The 22,500-nt window shown below is 35.3% G+C and overlaps 1 protein-coding gene across 2 annotated transcripts in view; it reads right to left on the bottom strand.

Moving 5' to 3' along the window:
* Positions 1-13,038: 13,038 nt before the first annotated feature.
* The window catches only part of LOC118768360 (protein fem-1 homolog CG6966-like), a 40,336-nt gene continuing 30,874 nt past the window's right edge, over positions 13,039-22,500 (bottom strand). The window contains exon 2 of one of the 2 annotated variants that reach the window (XM_036514677.1): positions 13,039-15,012. In XM_036514677.1, coding sequence (XP_036370570.1) covers positions 13,166-15,012 — 1,847 coding nt within the window. In that variant the 3' untranslated portion in view covers positions 13,039-13,165. The remainder of the gene's footprint in view (positions 15,013-22,500) is intronic. The other variant, XM_036514675.1, reaches the window with a different exon arrangement.

Below are 22,500 nucleotides of genomic sequence, written 5' to 3'. Positions count from 1 at the left end.
CAAGAGTTGTACAAATGAGAACATATTATTTTTATTTATGGTAAAAAAGTATGTTTCGTTTCAAAAGGAGCATCTATTCAAGATGGCGAGCAGGCAGAAGTTTTGGCACAGCGGGAAAAGTGCTTAGCGACAAACATTCGGTCTGGCTTTTCTCTCTGAGTTCAAATTCCGTCTTGGGCATCTTTGCTTTCATCCTTTCGGGGTCGATAAAATACGCATCAGCTGAGGATTGGAATTGATGTAATCAGCTGAATCCCTTACCCAAAACTGTCTCTACTTCAACTGCTCAGGTTTTACTTACACGTATATTTGCGGTTCGGCAAAAGGCACCGAGGGCATGCCTAACAAAAGTTTTGAGGTCGAGTTTTGACTAAAGCCCTTCAATGGAGTGCTCCAGCATGGCCGGAGTCACGTGACTGAAACAAGTTAAAGGTATCTGTGTCTATTTGTATGAATATATGTATATATAAGTCTTGTCTCCTATCGTTTACTTGCTTTGGTCACTGGAGAGTGGCCACGCTGGAGCACAATCTTGAAAGTGTCTTAGTCGAATGAATCTACATCAGTATTTATTTATTCCCATTTTCTCATGGCTTGTAAATATTCTGTTGGAGTCATCCGCTGAACCGTTAAGTTACAGGGACGGAAACAACAAGACACACACACATACACACACAAAAACACACAATCACACGTTGCCGGGTATTCGAAAAGGCGTCGTTTCGACTCTCAGTCCCAGTGCTTGACATTTTTGTCCGACCGCGGCCGACCAATGCTTTGTGAATGAGTAGGATGGACAGAAGCTTGTGAGAAGACCCACACTAAGGTACAAGCCCTCAGAATATCCATCTGTAGGGCGTAGGGGGAGCATACTGATGAATAATTTATTAAGAAAGCTTGTATAGCTGTCAGGAAGCGGGTTGAGAAAGTCATCGCCAGTAGCAGAGCAATTCTTGGTGCCTAACATGTATGATTTCGGCCAGGATTTCTCTGGCACCAAGCTTCCATTCGAAATTTATTCAGTCCTTTATAAGCTACCAACACTGAGCTATGTTTAATTATTTATGAAAATATTATTTTCGCCCATGATCAACTTCGCAATTCTTCTTGAGAGCTTAGAGGGTAATCAACATATGTTTTGCTCAGAGTAAAGTCCAGTAGGGTTAGAAAAACCACTGATACTTCCATTAAGTTATCTTTAAAAATTCGTAACATAGTAAGGTTCGAACTCGAATCTAAAATTTCGTCAATTTTGCTTGCACAGCCGGTATATATACATTTAGCAGTACAACATCCAAGAATTTTCTGTGTTGCGACTTATCAAATTACACATATGCATATATATATATATATACATTTGTGTAATTTGATATATATAATATATATATATATATATATATATATATATATATATATATATAATACATACATGCATACATACGCAAGCGTACACACTGGTAAACGCACATATGCGCAGGCAGATATGCCTATGGACACGTTCATAGAAAACTATTGTATGACACCTTTAGTTTTTCGTCTTATCACCTCAGTTCACCTTTCGCATCGTATGATTTCTCTTCTGTTTGGTTTTTCAAAAATAGAATTTCTCATTATTGACAATTGATTTCTTCTTTTATATTTCATTAGAGAATATTTTCGCATTGGGATCTGCTATTTGATTAAAGAAGTCTTATTAATTAAAATCTTAATCAGCAAAATAAAAATTTCTACCACTAAGTCACATTTTTGGCCAAACTGATAACCATTTCTTATTTTATTAATTTGCATGTCTTTTTGAAGATTAAATACCGCCGCCCTACACCATTTTAACGTTTAAATTAAAATTTCCCCCCCCAACCCACCAGAAAAAAGTCATTTTTCTTTTTAACTCGAAATATGATAACATTTACACAATAAACTAAAATGGCTGCTAATGAATGCGTAAGAATGGATTTAGGGATTAATGTGTGAAACACAACCAAACGCGCGCGTTCACGCACACATTTACACACATACACACGCACGCGCACAAATGTATATATATACATATGTGTGTGTGCGTGTGTGTGTGTATACATGGATACGTACATATACATACGTATTAATACTGATCAATATAATATATATGCATTATATGTATATATATATATATAGACACACACACACACATATATATATATCTACATACATATATATATAGATATATATATATATATATATATATATATATATAGACACACACTCATATATATATTATACGGATACGTACATAAACACACACGTATTAATGCGGATCAATATAATAAGGTATTAAGTTTAAAATAAATGTTTTCTTGGATTTTAATAGAAAATTTGGATTGAATATTTGAAGCAGATTTGAATAATTTGTGAGTAACTCTTTAATTTTAGGAGATTAAGAGAAGATTAAGTTAGAGATGCCACTGTGTATATGTTACGTCCGTCCGTCCGTAATAATATATTGCGTATTGAAAGTGTCACGTGGTCCATGCTTTTGTTTTGTAATGTTTTAGATGAATCAGGTTAATGCTATAAGCCACGTGATGAGGCGATAGCCTATAGTGTCGGATGTTGTTATGCAACGCTGGTCACAATTCGCTTTGTTTTAACTTTTGAATGATTCCTCTTCAGTTCCTACGCGAAGAGGCGAACAGGAGAGCGTGTTCGTCAGGCTGGTTCCTATTTAAGGATGTGGGATTGGAGTAAAGTGAAGTGGGTAAAAATAGAGAAAATATAATGCTTCTGACAACGTGGGGAGTCTTACAGAACGTTGATATTTCGGGTGGAAAGACCCATCTTCAGTAGAAAAGAGCAGCCTAAGAAACATTTAGCTATGTAGGTTTTGTAAACCCATTCAAATTCCCTAGCGTTTATACTACAGCAGTGGAGGCGCAATGGCCCAGTGGTTAGGGTAGCGGACACGCGGTCATAGGATCGCGGTTTCGATTCCCAGACCGGGCGTTGTGAGTGTTTATTGAGCGAAAACACCTAAAAGCACCACCAGGCTCCGGCAGGGGATGGTGGTGATCCCTGCTGTACTCTTTCACCACAATTTTCTCTCACTCTTACTTCCTGTTTCTGTTGTACCTGTATTTCAAGGGGCCGGTCTTGTCACTCTCTGCGTCACGCTGAATATCCTCGAGAACTACGTTAAGGGTGCACGTGTCTGTGGAGTGCTCAGCCACTTACACGTTAATTTCACGAGCAGGCTGTTCCGTTGATTCGGATCAACCGGAACCCTCATCGTCGTAACCGACGGAGTGCTTCTACCATACTACAGCAGCAGTTACTGTTTCACTCAAGATCACAAGGCGTCACGTGGACCCGGAATCTAGCGATTGTGAGTGCAGCATCCTATCCGCTTTCACTAATGTTGGTAATACTTTGTTAAGCAAACTTAAATGAGATGCAGTCTTAGCTCATTGCCGCCGTGAAGTTACTTTGCCTATGATCTAATGTTTTTAATCTGCTATGACACTTCTTTAGCCTTTTCCCTTTCTCTTTTTTCTGTTCATTGGCGTTGACAAAACGAAGTCATACGAAAATTACATTCCCCGCTCTGTTCCCCTTAATCTTAAGATATTTGGCTTGTAATAACGGATTTAAATGTTCTTTATGCTGGGTATAATCTTGTCTTGCCATTCATTATTTCGGAGCTGCAATCCAACAGTGTTAAGAACGAACTATTTCCAGCAGCCGAAAGGTATGATTTCCAGCGGAACAGAAATTGTTTGACACATGAAAAACTCGTGGCATAGAAACTGTTAAAGCGAACAAAAAAACGTGATTATTTGACATAACAATATCACTACAAAATGATCAGCATGAAATTCTTCTCACACCATATCGCTGTGCTCCCTCCCTTTCTACATACATGCATGTAAATGTGCACACATTACCATTTCATTTTGTTTCATCCATTAGATAGCGGCCACCGTGGAGCAACCCCTTCAAGAACCATTATTCGAAAGAATTGACCCCAGTGTTTGTGTGGTACCTTGGGCAAGTGTCTTCTACATCATCCCTGGGCCGACCAAATCCTTGTGAGTGGATTTGGTAGATGAAACTTAAAGAAGCCCGTCATATATATATATAATATATATATATATATATATGTATGTATATATATAATATATATATATATATATATAATATATATATATATATATATATATATACATATATATATATATATATACATATATATATATATATATATATATTATATATATGTTTGTGTGTCTGTGTTTGTCCCCGCAACATCGCTTGACAACCGATGCTGGTGTGTTTACGTCGCTGTAATCTAGCGGTTCGGCAAAAGAGACCTATGGAATAAGTACTAGGCTTACTAAGAATAAGTTTGGTCGATTAAAGGCGGTGCTCCTGCATGGCCACATTCAAATGACTGACACAAGTAAAAGAGTTGCCAAATAGATTAAATCTCCAGGATAGTATTAACACAACCGGACTGAAATTTAAGCAGTAATGAGTAAGGCATGGCGCTTCTAATATATTTCTTTACTAACCACAAGGGGCTAAACACAGAGGGGACAAACAAGGACAGACAAACGGGTTATGTCGATTACATCGACCCCAGTGCGTAACCGGTACTTAATTTATCGACCCCGAAAGGATGAAAGGCAAAGTCGACCTCGGCGGAATTTGAACCCAGAACGTAACGGCAGACGAAATACGGCTACGCATATCGCCCGGTGTGCTAACGTTTCTGCCAGCTTGCCGCCTTCTTGGCGCTTCTAATAGCTTTTGCTTCTGTTGGGCTTTTCGCTATCAAACACGCAATAACAGAAAATCCCTGGAATTGTTTCTGAATTCCCATGTCCAGGATAATGCTTCTTCCTTCATTTCAGGAAAGAGCAGGAATTTGCTCTTCGTAGTTCCTGAGAGACACACGAAAATTGTCTGTATACCCGCAAGTAAAGTAATATATATCGCAGAAAGATATTGATTAAGGAAATAATTTATGTAATTATGTAAATTAGTAGCATTTTGAAATTCAAGCATGCGTTTGAAGAAAATTACAAAAAATACGTAAAATTAAAATTTATGTTTTCATTTTCCACATTTTGCGCTAATTTATGTGTTTTATTTATATATTCCTGCGCGTGTTTCTTTGAAGCTCAGCTTGAAGCATTTTCCGAGTAGCTTGGATTCCATAATTCTAATCAATCAACACTCCCCAAAGAATTGAAGATTATCAATATCTTTCGAAAGCAATTCATTCATAAAATAATGAATTCGTGTGACTACGTTTATCTTCGGGATTAATGAACTTAGCCAAGGCCGAGCATCGCCGCTTATGTTTTATGTAGATTTTATTCTGATACGCTATAGATATACACTCATAAACATGTTTTCTCTTATTCAACCCCCCTCTCTCTCTCGCTCTCTCTATAACACACAGAGACACAGGTATATAGTCGTAATAATTTAAACTTCATACACGTATATACTTTGCATATACCAAAAGTGTATTTGTGCATATAAATATGTTATATGTATATATGAACAATGTAAAATGTTATATGCATGTATACATTTAAATATGTAATATTACGTGTATATTTAAATATGATATATTTATGTGTATATTAAATATGTTATATGTATATATATATATATAACGGGAAGCTTTACGAAAATAAACAAAAGACGAAGGCAGGTGGAGTACAAACAAACAAATGTATTAGTATGGCGCTCAGGAATAGAAATAGAACAAGCCTTTTACGTTTCGAGCCTACGCTCTTCGACAGAAAGATACACAGAAAAGAAACAAGGAGAGAAAAAATTGCGTTTAGGAGCTAACGATCCAACATGGCGTATACATACATATTAAATTACAGATAAAACCATCATTAGGCAAATCAAATAGTGAAAATCATAAACCAGTACATAGAAATAAAATTAATTAATAAAAAAAATTAATGTATATATTTATACTATAAAATTAGATTTAATCCTAAATCTAATTTTTCCCTGTAAGTTTGGATTTACTCCCTAATATTATTATATGTATACATATGTATATGTAATGTTATATGCATCTATATATTTAAATATATTCATATGATTAATGTTGAGCATTGGTATCTAGACATTAGGAGACGAAATAACACCGATTTAAAATACAATATTTTTCTACCCACACCCCTATATACAATGAGGTGTGTAACACTATTATTCAAAATTTAACCGTAGTCCCTAAGGACCCTATTTTGAACTAGATTCTTGGTACACACAAATTCACTAAAAGTACAAAATGAAATCTAAAACCACAAAAGTTAATACTGAGAGCTTCGAAAATTTACGGAGCAACAACAGAAACCAAGAGATGAAAGATGCAGGGTACCTAATTGGGAAACATATCCCAATATACTGAAAGAATCAGAATTCACCTTAAGACGGGGATAAATATTGAAAATTAGCACTGAGTTTACCTGTTCTTCCGAAAACTTAATCTACGCCATAACTTTTTCATGGTGTGGACAAAACAATATTGGTCAAGCAGGAATGTCTCTTAGACAGAGGACGACACTGCACAAGGAAGAATTTTGTATCCAAAGAGCATTACAAATCAAGCAAACAGAGAGAGAGAGAGAGAGAGAGAGAGAGAGAGAGAGAGAGAGAGAGATGTGCAGATTATTTGCGCTCAAACTTTAGACAAAATCCTGTATTTACCAATGCAGTAAAATGACAACTGTATAACAGCGGTTAAATACAGTAGCTAACTTTATTGAAAAACATAAACCTGGGCATGTATATGAAGATATAGAAAATGTTGACCTATACATGAATATTATTACATACATATAGATGTGTTCGTGTGTGTGTGTATGCGTGTCTGTGTGTATGTGTGTATGTAGCTATACACCTATATATAGAAACCCTTGCTTCGATCGAGCAGGATGGCGATCAAAAGAGTGGAGTGGAGTGAAATCGTTTGAGGAGGATTACACATGCCACACTCAAGAACGATTTAAAGAAGAATGTTGCGATCAACGAGCAGGCGAATCTCAGCGATCTTTTTTGTCTAAGCGTTTTGTGACAGACCGTGCCTTTCTTATGCTAGGCTCTAATCTCATTTGCGGACCGTTGAAAAAACGAAGTTCACCAACTATTCTGTATATCTATCTGTGCACACCTTTCAATGCAGTGTATGCCATAAAGTCTGCAAATTTAACGGAGGCCTCAAAAGACATTCTAAGGTCCACAAACATAAAAACTTAATGCCAGCTCATTCATGGTGGGTCCAAACCAAAAATGCAATATATGTGGATGTCTTTTAAATACATTGCCCGGTTGAAAAAACAGATAAATTGCCACGATGAATCTAAAGTGTAAGTACAACAGGAAGTCAGGCTCTGCATAACGAGTAAGTAGACAACCATCTGCTTTTTACTTACTCTGTTTCCTCTTAATCAGAACAATGTAACCACTAAAGCCTTATTTTTTCTTATTCACTCTGTCTATTTTCTCGTGTTCATTTCTGTCGAAGAACGTAGGCTCGAAACGTAAAAGACTTTCTCACCTTCCAGAGCGTTAAACTAATACATATGTTTGTTGTTTACACTCCTGTCTTCGTCGTTTGATTTTGGCAAGTTACCACTATATACATACATATATACATATATATTCTATATTATATAATATATATATATATAATATAGTATATATTATAATAGTGTGTGTGTGTGTGTGTGTGTATGTGTCTTTGTATTATATATATTATATATATATAATATATATATATATATATATATATATATATATATTATATATATATATATATACACACACACAGACACAACACACATATATATATATATTATATATATATATATATATGTATGTATTATATGATTGTGTAATAGAATTCAAAAGATTCCAACAGATTTTCACGTTTTATTTACAACCTTACAATAATATATTATACTGAAATGATGGAATATCAAATGTCCATTCTGACTGAACTAATTTCATGAATTTAAACTATGCAATATTCAGGTTCATGTGAAAGTTCAGTTTCACAATTTACATCTGTGGTGAGATGCCTAATCTGTGAGTCTTAAATACATTTGTATAGGCTCCAGAATATTAATTTCTTTTGCAAAACGTATTCTGACCAATCGGTTTGTTGCTTCACTAAATTACTTAAGTTGATTGGTGTTTGATTTAGGCGTTTGTTGAACATGTCAAGCGACCTGTAATTTGACCTCGGCCAAAGCAGTAATTGTTGAGCTATTTCTAGAAATATTGTAAACCACATTTCTCAGGAAATTTTACATTTAAATTATTATCACAAATATATCATCAATTTTATTATTGTTGTCGCTGTTGTTGTTGCTATTGTTATTTGTCCTCCATTTTCTTATATATTTTATATATATATATATATCGCCATGTTGATTCGCTAGCCTCTGCAGGCATTTTTTTCTCTCCTTCTTTCTGTGTTTCTTCTCTGTGTATCTTTCTGTTGAAGAGCGTAGGTTCGAAACGTAAAAGACTTGTTTTATTTATATTCCTGAGCGCCATACTAATACATTATTTGTTTGTACTCCGCCTGCCTTCGTCTTTTGTTTATTTTCATAAAGCTTCCCGTTATATATATATATATATATATATACATGTGGAGGCGCAATGGCCCAATGGTTAAGGCACCGGACTTACGGTCGTAGGATCGCGGTTTCGATTCCCAGACCGGGCGTTGTGTTTATTGAGCAAAAACACCTAAAGCTCCACGAGGCTCCAGCAGGGGATGGTGCCGATCCCTGCTGTACTCTTTCGCCACAACTTTCTCTCACTCTTTCTTCTGTTGGTCTGCTCGCTTAACCAGCGGCGTGGCGTCATTTGAAGGCTAAAACAATGCGAAGCGCATTGTGACCAGCGATGTGTAGCAACATCTGATGGCCTGGTCGGTCACGGAAGATATATATTACGGAAGATATGTATACATATATGAGTTCCTTGGCAAAGGAGAGAAGGGGTAGCCAACATATTTATTAGGAGTTACATGTGACATGCAATACACTTTGATAAGGATACCATGTTACATCAAATTTTGCAGCTTCCTGACGGAGCCCGTCTCCTCAGGTTCGTGGAATACATTTATATGCATCTTAGATCCTAACAGTACTGAGAGCCCAGTATTTGGAAATACCCCACAGGACCGCTGCAATAAGTGTGTGAATTTGAGGGGGGAATATGTTGAATAAGATCATGATTAACTGACCTTCCTGTATTTTCTTTTAACTAAGGCCACGAAGTCCCAGCACCCCCACGTATATATATATATATATATGTATATATGTGTGTGTGTGTGTGTGTGTGTGTATTTTTTGCGTGTCCACCTTGCTGTCTACCCGCGTGTATGTATGTGTGGACATATGTGTGTATATAAATATATATATACACACACACATATGTACCTATCCGTCTGTTTCTCTATCTGTTTACTTTCATATCCATATCCTTATATACATGTGCATATACATATACCTATATACATAATATGACTATATAATTCTCTGATATTCGAGCTTTTCAAACATGCATTCATTTAGATAGTCTTGTAAGACTACACACACACACATTCATACATACATACACATATATATATATATACGTATGTATTTGGTTTCCTATGTATGTACTCGGAATCAATATTCGTGTTCATACATTTCTCTATATGTCATTTATATTTGAACGGTAAACAAAGGAACCGAAAAACGTAATTTACAGTCAATGCTGTTTAAATCTACTTACAGCTCATTATAATTATTTGAGAGACGTTATGATTTGACCGAATGGTATTTTGTAACTTTCGTAATGATACTTAGGGCCCTTTCATGTCGGGCTTTCTAAACAGAATTACCTTTGAGATTTCTGCATATTACATCTAAATTACCGCTATTAACATCACGCTACATGAAGACAACAATGTATCGATTTATTTGTCACAGTCGCACATGGTCTGCAGGGATGTGTCAACGTGGATTTAATTTCTAAGCAGGACAAGAAATTTAAGGAGGCAAATACATTCTATGGCTAGACATACATTGTGCTTGTAGAAAAAATATCTCTTCCAAATTTCTGCCAATGTTTTCCAAGCAATTGGCTGCGCATTGTACAATCGCCGAATTCAGAACCCTCACTATGTATTTTGTCCTGAATAAACAACCAGCGTCACTGGTAATGCCTTCTTCCCCTTCAGCTGTTACTCTACTGAGTTGGCTGTTGCCTTTATGAAACCATTTAATGTACGTTTCGGTCAATATGTCTATTTGCACACTCACATGATCTGAATCAAACCTTAATACACGTTTATAGGTTTTGTGGAGCGAAGAGAATAAATAGAACATTCTAAGTGAGAAAACTTACATGCATATATATAATTACGTCCACACACTCACACACTAACACACGCACCTACGCACACACACACCCACACATACACACACATACACACACACACACACAAACACATGCGAACGCATTTGTACATGTGTGTACATCATTGTAAACATAATTCTGATTGATTGGAAACGTGTTGTGTTCCGAAATTTATTATTTTGACCAATAATACTTTTAACTGACCAATAGCAATTTTAGCCTACATCTCATGCAAGAGAAAATAGTTATCTGTCGACTCATTCATCGTCGCCAGTTCTCTCTTCTCATTGACCACTAAAGTGTATTTCTTTTTTCAAGAATCCTTGCCCTCGCGTGTCCATTTTTCGAATTACACCAAGTATTGTAAACTATTCAGTCTGTTGATGTTTGCTCACTTATAGTCCATTGATTTAGGATCTCTGCTTAATCAATATTATTCGATTTCGCACCAATATACTCTTGAATCGTGCGTTAGACAGTAACAAACTAATTTTCACATATGTTGTCTATATCAAAATGTTAAGGATCAGGATTCCCCTGTCATGGGTCGGGAAGTATATGCTTCATCAAAATCTTGCAATACGAATTGATTTCCGTCTTTTCAAGCTCCAATTCAGCCAGATATGGTTGCACTATGGACTTAGTGTAAGAGCAGCAGCGAAAAATAAAATGAAGTGGAAGGCCCCGAAAGTGTCAACGAACGTGTGCTACAAAACTTGTTCGAAGAAGTCAAGGAAGGTGACGGCAGCCTCGAGGACGTGGAAGATGAGGCCATGCTTGGAATGGTTGAACAATATCCATCCACAAGCACTCGAACGTTGTCAAAAAAATTTTCCCCTCACAAAACACCCTCAATCGGGACCTCCATATTTACTCTTAAGTTCGATGTTTCTCTTCACAATTTTCCTTCTTTAAAATTAACTATCTACAGTCATTTCAAATAGCACACAGCCCTATGCAGATATTTACATTGACTACTTGATTATCGTATCTATGCAAACGTAGACCAAATTATGTATGATCACCTACTTCCATAGACTTAGTTTGGGATTATGTTTACAGAGATGTGACATAAGGGTGTCTCAACCGGATACAAACGCCACCAAATCTCTGCTAAATTACAGAATGCAATCTCATATAACGGGAGTACATATTACAAATTATAGTTTTTTTCTCCAAAAAAGAATTTTGGTGCTTATGTTTCGAACCCTGATCATCAAAGTATAACTGCTTCTAATTGAACTTCGATTAATCAATTATAAAATAAATATCAACAACACGTGGATTGGAATTGGACATCAGTATACAGAATTAATTAATTAATTGTGAACTCGTACAAAGACTCAGTTTTCGATGAAATCAGCAAAGCTAATTCAAATAAAAAATTTATATTTCCCTATATCATTTTCTGATATTTCGCTCTGCGTCGAAGTTACATTTTTGTCTGACGAATTTCACATTCCTTGCCTTTTTGCTTCTATTTAACTTCCAAATGTATCACAGCAGATTATTTATATAATCAAGGAAATCCAACTCTGGCCATCGCGCATTTCTTTCAGAACTAAAGATCACATTATTGAATATATTCGTTTTTATAATATAGAGTGACATTTAAGGAAGATCTAGTTGCTAATTCTTGCATACATTTGGGGTTTCTTCTTTGGCATGACAATTAAATGGCGCACGTAACATATCCTGTTTTCGCTCCAAAATTAAAATCTTGAGCCAAGGAAAAGAAATTATTAGTTTTCGAAAAATAAAAGAATAGCAGGTTTACTTGAGTATGGAGACCAAATGATTTACAGATAAAGCCAAGCATACGCTAGGGATTCAGTTATAATCAAAATGGTTGTCATTATAAAATGGTAACAAATAACTAACTGTTGTTGATGTATTACTGAATTCCAAGTCAAACCTAAGTTTTGTCTATGGTATATTTCAAGGGAAACAACAAGCCGTTTCAAAACTTATTCGCAGGTATATAGTCCCATATCTAAAGATATAATACACACGTCAACGAAATAATGTAAATAAAATAGAAACTTATTATTATTATTATTATTTTATTATTATTATTATATTATTATTATTATTATTATTATTATTATTATAATTATTATTATTTTATGTTTGACTTTTGCTTTACATTTGTACAAGTTGGCTCCAAGTCTCACCCAGAGACCTCAAGAGACAACAAGTGGGAAGTTCATATTGATGTTATGCCCAGGGTGCCATATATTTGATTCTGTACATAGTTTTGTTCTAGAGAATGTTTATGAAACCATAAGAAAATCATGTGTTTGTTTTAAAACTTGAGATTATATAGAAAGTATTTTGCGTAGGATATGAGCACTATCTTTTAAATTTCTGCCATTTTTGGGTTCCCTGGTATCTGAGGTATTGTTTTAGTCTTCAGGTTCCACATTTTGCTAATTTTTATTTCAAGATCTTTATATTTGGTCAGTTTTTGGTAGGTCTTGACTATTATTATTATTATTATTATTATTATTATTATTATTATTATTATTATTATTATATTATTATTATTATTATTATTATCATTATTATTATTATTATTATTATTATTATTTTTATTATTATTATTATTATTATTATTATTATTTGTAATTTTAAAGAGAATATCTCTTTTATTGCTCTTTTATTTGTTTTTGACCCTTTATTACAAACGTTTAAGACAATTTTATTCATTCATTAGAAAATTTACAGTAAACAGTAGTACTTAGCCATGCTTATCAACGAAATATACCAATTCTTTTGACAGTACAAGCCTGTAGTTTACGTTGTGTTTACGAATAGTTCTGGCACAAATGCACTGAAGCGTGCAGTATTTCAAAGGGTTCGATACCAATTTGCAAAGCTGGAGATATTCCAACGCAGAGTAGCCATTGTTGTTGACGATATCAACATGACATCCAAATTGCAGTAAACAAGATAATATTTCTGTCTGATATTGCGAAGGATACAAAATGGCGTAATGGATCGCGGTGTTGCCTTCATTGTCAATGGAATTCACGTCTGCACCGCATTTCAGAAGCATTTCAACTACGTTAAGAGGATGGTACATTTGAATTGAAAGTTGCAGCAAGCTTATTTGGTTCATTCCACGAGGCCGATGACTTATGAGTTCCGCTAAACTGCTTTCGAATTCTTTAGTATGCAATTCATCTAAGGGATAATTCAAAATTAATTCAAGTAAATCCAGAATTTCAATTAGAAGACGTTCCAAATCGGGTACCTTTTGGTTGCTTATTGTTGTCCCTTGTTTTTTCAGGTATGGAATGACATGTGAACACACGTAATTGATGAAGCAATGGAAAATAGGAGATAAATGATGGGTGCTGGTGTTGTTTGTTAATATTGTGTGCATTAAAATCGATGTGAACGTTTCTATCACATCAAGGATATCGTTCTGAAGTGGATCAGAGAAATGTTTACAAAAACTCAGCAGACAGTACAATAATTGTATACTCTCGTGGAATTCACACCGTTTTATGTGGAAGCATATTTTCCTCATTAGTGACTTGATCGTAGTCGGATGCCTGGGACCCAAAATCCTTGACTGCACCAACAGACCTTGAGTCCACATTGCGTTCGCATTGTGTGAAATTTCATTCAAATTATCAACGCTTGTAAATTCTTCTCCGATAATAGTAGTGACCAGTCTTTGATAACTGGGTAAGTTTTTAGTGATTGGGGCCTCAGATGTGTCTTCATGGCGCATTTGTATGGCCCTAAACCACCATATCTTCACCTGCTCTGCGTTATAAGTCAAGTGATAATCCATTGCAAACTGGCTACCCAAGAGTTCGTAAGCCGATATTATGGCTTCTCTACCGTACTGATTTGTGGAGATTAGGAATTCTATTATATCCGGTTTGTTATGGATAGCTGCAAACTCCAAATGTGTTGTCCCGTTATTATCTTTCCTCGTAAGATTAATTCCATGTCTTACAAATAAATCAACTGTTTTTAATTGCCCTCGTTTTATTGCGAAATGGAGGGCGTCCTGTCCCTTATGGTCAATTCTGTTAACATTTGCTCCGAGAGACAACAAGCGACGACATATGATCAAATGTTCGGTCGAACACATCAGAGATGTTCGGCCTCTTGAGTCTGTTAAGTCAACATTGGCACCTTGCTGTACAAGAAACCTAACAATCTTAGCATTTCGACAGCTGATACTGACGGCACTCTTCCCAGAACTTGCTTGCGTATTGATATCAGCTCCGCGTTTAGCCAACGTAACTACCACGTAAAAATGGTTCCGAAGTGCTGCGATCCAAAGTGGTGTGCATTTTATTCCAGCATACGTTCCACGTTGTTCGATGTTGGCATCGCATTGATCGAGGAAATAGTTAACAAGACTTACGTTACCTGCGTCTGACGCCGCGAAAAACAGTGGACAGCCGTTAACCTTCAATGAGATGATCATATATCTTTGTTTCAAGTTGTATTTCTTCAACATAGTTTTCACTTTGGAAACATTATTGTCTCTGATGAATTCAGTCAGCAGTTTAGCAATTTTTCTTCTTCCAGACAGTTTCGAGACATCGAACTTCCGTTCAACTGTTTAAATATTCCGTAGAAGAGAAAAAAAGATAAAGAAAAAGAAATCAACAGGAAAATCGCAGACTTAAAGATAGAAGAAAAAAAAATTAATCTTCTGTTTCTAGAATATATATATATATTTACAAACACTACTTTAACTTTTCTTTCTTAGAATTTTTGTTAATGTACGACACTCACTGCATTTCGGATTCTATTCTCTGTCCCCGACACGAATTATTAAAAATAAGTTATATACGTGTGCAGGAGTGATTGTGTGTGAGTGAATGTGTAGCGTGCGAGCACAAATATATACACTCTTCTAAATATATATCTATCTATCTATCTATCTATCTATCTATCTATCTATCTATCTATCTATCTATCTATCTATCTATCTATATATCTATCTATCTATCTATTTATCTATCTATCTTGCTATCTATCTATTTATCTATCTAATATCTGGTACTTCATTTGGCCTTAGCGAGGAAGGTTTGCCAACTTACAAGGACATATGTGCTTTATTTGACCGAGAAAAAGAAAATCATGTAGGTAAGAAAGATCCTTCAATTAAACAAATTGTCGAGATTGTAGCAAAAAAGATAATTCTTCTTCGGCAAAAGGCATCCGTCCCTCGTGTTACGATTGAGTCAGTTAAACCGAAAATCTTAAACTTTTATCTAATGTAGCAAGTATTACTAAAATCTGTGAAGAGGAGAAAAAATGTGCGATCGTTCCAAACAAAGTGTAATATGTCTAAAAAACAATGCAACAAAAGATTTATTTCACATTTAAGTGCAACTCCTTAAAACACTGCAGTTGTAGAGACAAAACAAAAAGGACCTCAGAGAGAACCAGATTTTTACAGGATCAACGGACTAATCGCAAAATGATCTTTGGGGGAATCGATCATGCAGTATCTCAATCGATCATTCAGAGACTGATTAGAAGGAATCGGCCAGATAACGATCGTCCTTCTACGTCAGAAAAGGAAACTTTTATGCTTTTTGGTTTAACTGACCCAATCGTAACACAAGGGGCAGGTGCGTTTTGCCAAAAAAAGAATTATCTTGACAAACTTTTAAATTCATTTTAATGTATGTGTAATCCAGATCTCGTGAAAAATATATATTCGATGACCTAATATTAGAAATAATAAAGAAAAACGAAGTCGAAAAGTCTATTTATTTCACATAATTTCGAAATTTCAAGTGCGTTGCGGAGCCTAAAGGTATATATTTTAGAGTTTGTGATTTTAACACTGTTGTGTTTAAAGAATTTCACAATCAGAAATATAGTCTTAAAAAAATATAGTCGAAAATTTGTGCAAAAAGTGACGTTTTCGCAAATCGATTCATAACAAAGAATGAAAAAAATAAAATGAGGAATGGCAAACGTGTTATAAACTAATTTTCCACTGATTAATCAAAATTTCGAGTGGGCTGCGGAGCCTGAAGTTGTAAATTTAAGAACTTCAGATTTAAACACAGTTGTTTTTAAAGGAATTCGCAGTAAAAAAATAAAGGTTTAAAAATATATTTCGAAAATCTGTGTAAAACGATTATTATATTATAAGGTATTTAATAAATCATAATAGTAAGTTATCGTTATAGGTTTATATACATATACGGGGATGGCTCAGAGGTTAGAGCATCGAGCTTATGATCGTGAGGTTGTGAGCTCGAATCCCGGACCGGGCTGCGTGTTGTGTTCTTGAGCAAAGCACTTTATTTCACGTTGCTCCAGTTCACTCAGCTGTATGAATGAGTTGCGACGTCACTGGTGCCAAGCTGTAGCAACCTGTGTTTCCCTTGGATAACACTGGTGGCGTGGAGAGGGGAGGCTGGTATGCATGGGCAACTGCTGGTCTTCTATAAACAACCTTGCCCGGACTTGTGTCTAGGAGGGTAACTTTCTAGGTGCAATCCCATGGTCATTCATGACCGAAGGGGGTCTTTACCCTTACGGGGAAACCACATTGAATTTGGCGCTCGCTCTTTAACGGTTATATTCCTCATGCGCTAATGAGAAACAAGCTATTCCTTTAACCCGGAGGAAATTTGTGGAGCCCCCTGAAGAGAAGCAAAACTGGAATGGTTAAATTTCGAAAGCGTATGTTAGGGTCTTATCAAATTATTTCATTCAGTGAGTTTTATCTCCACGCAGAAAGGTGTTGTGCCTTGCTAATGCCGGTCCCTGTGAGGCTGGTCCTTTTCTGTGGCTATTCGGAATAAGTTTTTTAGCTCTTGTTTCTAGCAATTGCAGGTGCTATTTTGCATTCTTTCTTTTGGGTTTTAATTGCTTTAGCTATATAATTATGACATATTTAATATATCATATTAATGTATCACGAAATACCGAATTGCGCTTATATGTGTGTGTGTGCGTGTGTGTGCGTGTGTGTGTGTGTGCGTGTGTGTGTGTGTGTGTATGTGTGTATGTGTGTATATAAATGCATAAGTATATATATATATATATATATATATATATAATGCATAAGTAAATATGCTTCTATCCTTCATCGTTAAGCTAATCTTCTCAGCATCAATTGCTCTTCACTTTTCCTCACCACACGTCACTATGTTCGCTAACTCTATTTTCTACTATATCCCAGACTCATTTCTCCTAATCCATCCCCTCTCGTTCCTTATGTATTCTTATATATTTCTCTGTCTCATTCTAACTCCCTCTGCACACGCTTTTTAGCCGGATGCTTCTGTTTTTGTGAAGCGGTCTCGGTTTCGCTTCCCTCAGCATCAGCGACGATAGATGGGGCAAAAGCATTATTGAGCACTTCCTCACTATTGAGCCCTTCGTCGTTACACTCTCGCCCACTACTCCTCCTTAGATCTACAATCCCAGAGACAGACAAAGCATGGATACACAGTGTATCCCCTCTGCTCTCCCGGTAGGAAATCAAACCTATTATATTAATTTCCTCGTACATCAGCCCTTGATGATCGGTTTCATATATATTCTGTAAAACCTGGGTGATCGTAGCGACTGTATTAAAAAGCTGGATTTAATGTAAAGGTTTACAATTCTAGACTGTGGGACGTGCTTTTAGCTTAGAGGAGAGCATTTCTCTTCAAGTTTGCTTTTATTATCATTCTTGCGTATAAGCACCGCGTATAGACGTTGCTAAAGCATTAAGGCGGATCAAATATTTTGCAAAGGATATGACTATTTGTGCACCAACAATTTAGATAATGTTATTCGGGCGGGGAAATATCTTTAAGTAATGCTTTCATAACCTGTAGGCAAGAGATTTACTGACCATAACTCCTTACTAATAATCTCAAAATTAGGACTAGATTTTTTAGTTCAGCGAGCAAACTGTGCGAGATTAGTGATTTATTGAACATTAATAATTTGAGCTTAAAAGGTACATAGAAATTGAAGAAGCTGATTCATTTTTACTCATTACACAATGAAGATATACAACATATTAGAGGCAACCGGAATGAATCTGGTGAGCTAATTTATCCATATGGAAACTGCAATTGTGTTTTACATAAGCAAATACTCTAACATTCGAACTGACATGTCTATCTTTTACTTCAGTGTTTGGTCTGTGGCAGAGCAGGGCAATTGTCTTGAGGTTTATTGTCGAAAAAATCCACACCAATATATACATTATTTAGTTTGATTGTTATTCTATCGAGGTCTTTTGGCGAAATGGTGAGTTACTGGCATGTAAGCAAACCAAAACCAGTTGTCAATCGGTGTTGGGTGACAAATACACACATACTCCTATATATATATATATATATATATATATATATATATATAACGTGACCACGTGACCGACCAGACCATCAGATGTTGCTACACGTCGCTGGTCACAATGCGTTCGCATTCTTTTAACCTTCGAATGAAGCCACCCCGCTGGCTAAGCGAGCAGGCCAACAGACGAAAGAGTGAGAGAAAGAGTGGTGAAAGAGTACAGCAGGGATCACCACCCCCTGCCGGAGCGTCGTGGAGCTTTTTTTTAGGTATTTTCGCTCAATATCGAAACCCTGATCCTACGACCGCGAGTCCGCTACCCTAACCACTTGGCCATTGCGCCTCCACACTACACACACACACACCACACATATATATATATATATATATAGAGATATATATATATAATATATATATATATATATATATATATGTATATGTATATATATATATCTATCTCTCTTTCTCTCTCTATATATATATATACGACTCTCATATATTGTACAAAAGATAGAGGAATTCTAGAACGCAGAGGAGAAGTTAGGTTAGAAAATAGGGAAATTGCCCTTTAGAAGACAGAAAATTGTGGCCAGCAACCACGACAAGGAATCGAACTTTGCACCGCCCAAATTCCAGTTAAGCCCCCAGTACCATTAAGCAAAAGTGACTCCTGGTTATATATATATAAATTCTATTTATTCATTTGTGCAGCTGATGATGGCACTGTATTTAAATTGATGAAATGATTGCATTGTCGAATTACATGAAGACGCTTGAAAAGGTCTTACTGCATCAATACTTGATATCCTGTGGCTTAGTTTGTTTATATATATACGATGGGGGTGTTTCAGCTTCCGTCTACCAAATACACTCACCAGGTTGACATCGGCCCGGGGCTGCAATAGATGATATCTGCCCAAGGTAAATGGCAGTGGGGCTAAACCCGAAACCATGTGGTTGGGAAGCAAACATCCAAGTCGAGAACCTCTTTTAAAGAATTCCTCGACGCATCTTCAGATACTTTGATATATAAACATAATTTGTATCCGTTAACTCCAAACGAAAATCAAAGAAAAATAAACCCAGTGACTTTTGTGTGTATAACCAATAGTTCAAGACTGAAGTGGCCTCGTTTTGAGTTAAATAGGTATTTTATTACACACTATATATTTCTCTGAAGAACATAAATATTATAAAGTCTCTAATTAGTTTTATTTCAATTATAGAAGTTGGGATTGTAAGAAGAGAATAAAATCAATTATTTTGCCACATAACGTTAAGTTACAAAATTACATTTATATTTCATTTATTCTTCAATATTTTTTTCTATAAACCATTTTGTATATTATTGTCCTTCATATATATAGTCGAACAAATAGATAATTAATTAATATATAAATAATATATTCCGTTTATTGTCTTCATTCTAAAGTAAGGACAACGTGAATAGTGATAGGTGTTAAATCAAAGAAAAATGGTACAATGCTGGAATTAGTTCACATTTTTATTTTTATTTTTAATGATCAGCAAAGTCTCTAGAAACTCAAAAACTTATTATTACTCAAACTTCAAATACAGTTAAATGAACTTGTGCTACCTCTAATAATCTCACAAAAAACATAACATCTTCAAAAGTAGAAAAAATCAACGAGTGATACGATTTATAAGAATCGAGATTGAGTTTATATGTACTCATATATTAACAATTTAACTAAACGTGTAAGATATAAATGCCTGATTAGATGCCTATACAGTGGTAACATTTATGAAAGTTTTCCAGGTTATATATTTATTGAAAGATAGGTATCACAACCACACTCATTCGTTTTGAAATATGCGGGAAAGAATACAACTTGACTTTCGTTGTATTTCTGGTTGTACGTATATACGGAAATTCACTATGTGAGACTAGGAAATATTTCTGCGATAGTGAGATACTGGAACGGAAATAAACGGCCGTGATTTGCATGCATTATTGAAGCACTAGGTAATTGAAATTGCGAACATATAATTATAATTAGAGGTTGATTTCAGCAGGTAAGCATAAATCTAAATGTAGTGTAGTGTAACAAGATTTCGAAATACATTATGATTATTTCTATGAGATTTTATGATAAGAAGGTTGTTTCCTTAAAGTCTTTCACTAATACTCTGAAAGTATTACGTCAGTGATTGAAATCTTATAAGATCAACGCTCCTTGTCTTATCTGAATGCTTCCTTGAATTCACAGACTTCGTTTGAATGAGTATATGCTTTAATAGATATAACTATGGCTGTATAGATACGTATATAAATATATACATACATATATACATACATACATACATACATACATACATACATACATACATACATACATACATACATACATATATATACATGTATATGTGTGTCTGTGTCTGTGTGCATGTGTGACTTAAGTCTCTTTCTGATATTCTTGAATGAATTTATCTAACATATGTATGTATAGTTGTCTTGTGTGTAGGAATATATCTATATCTACTTAAAATGGTTTTCAAATTCCTGCTTACCTCCATATGATTGGCACCATTGCACAAATAATGTAGTGAAGTCTTTATTTAGGTATGAAACTTTATTATTTGAAGTTCCATTGTTTCATTTACGTGTCCTTTGGTTTTGCAACTGTTGGTGTCTCGTCGTCTCAAATACTCTTTGAGTGTTTCCATTTATCTTCCGCTCCGCATGGAATGTCGGATTATTCACTTTTTCATAGACTTCAAATATTGATCTCATCGTCTGTTCTCGTGTGATCGTTATTTGACGGTTCCAGGCATTGACTGTCTCCTATGTTGAGAGTTCGATACAACACGTCAGTTGCCTAAAAATGGACGCCAGGTAGTAATGCTGTGTAGTCATGTTTTATCAGCAATGTATGAGAGCGCTGTCACATGTATTTCGCCGTCGCACACCAGGAAATACGTTTCGCCCTATTTGCATATGTCATGGACCACAATAATGGCGAAATATCGGCGTCTACCACGCTTGATTCAATCAGGCAAGTTTTCCGCTACGGCTTTGATATTCGGGTGTTCTTTAACACTCAGCGTCGTCTAGAAAACTCAACCAAATGCTATTCCGCTGCCAATTCAGCGTATAAACAAACACACTCTGTCTGTTCGAGCGATAACTTATGCATTACTGGACATGATTTTAATTTGTAATTTAATTTACTTTCACATGTGCTTCACCGTGGCACATTAGCAAATAATTTTCACCTTATTTGTATATAACTCATAGGGCAGAGAGTCAATTCGTTTGGGTTTGATCCGACTGTGGGTTACGATGCCTATGCGCGATCGATAATGTTTACTTTAGTAGAGCTGCTTTTATTTCGAAATCTGCCATATTTAGAAATATTGTATTCTGCTGAATATGATCGTTGGACTATTGGTAAATATTTCCCCTAAGGTAGTCAAAGAACACCAAGCGACGAAGCATCGGTTGTCAAGCGAGGATTGGGGGACAAACAGAGACACACAAATCTATATACACGCGCACACACACACATGTGTATATATATATATATATATATATATAATACAATTGTAATACATACTAATACAATTGTTCGTTTGTTTTCCACCTGCCTTCGTCTTTTGTTATTTTCATAAAGCTTCCCGTTATATATATATATATATATATATATATATATATATATATATATATATATATATATTATATATATATATATATATATATATATATGTATATGTATATGTATATATATATATATATATATATATATATATATATGTATA

This window comes from Octopus sinensis, linkage group LG28 (assembly GCF_006345805.1).
Source record: "Octopus sinensis linkage group LG28, ASM634580v1, whole genome shotgun sequence".
NCBI classification, from domain to species: domain Eukaryota; kingdom Metazoa; phylum Mollusca; class Cephalopoda; order Octopoda; family Octopodidae; genus Octopus; species Octopus sinensis.
Note: the sequence above shows the minus strand (reverse complement) of the source record. Positions and strands in the feature narration are given on the sequence as shown.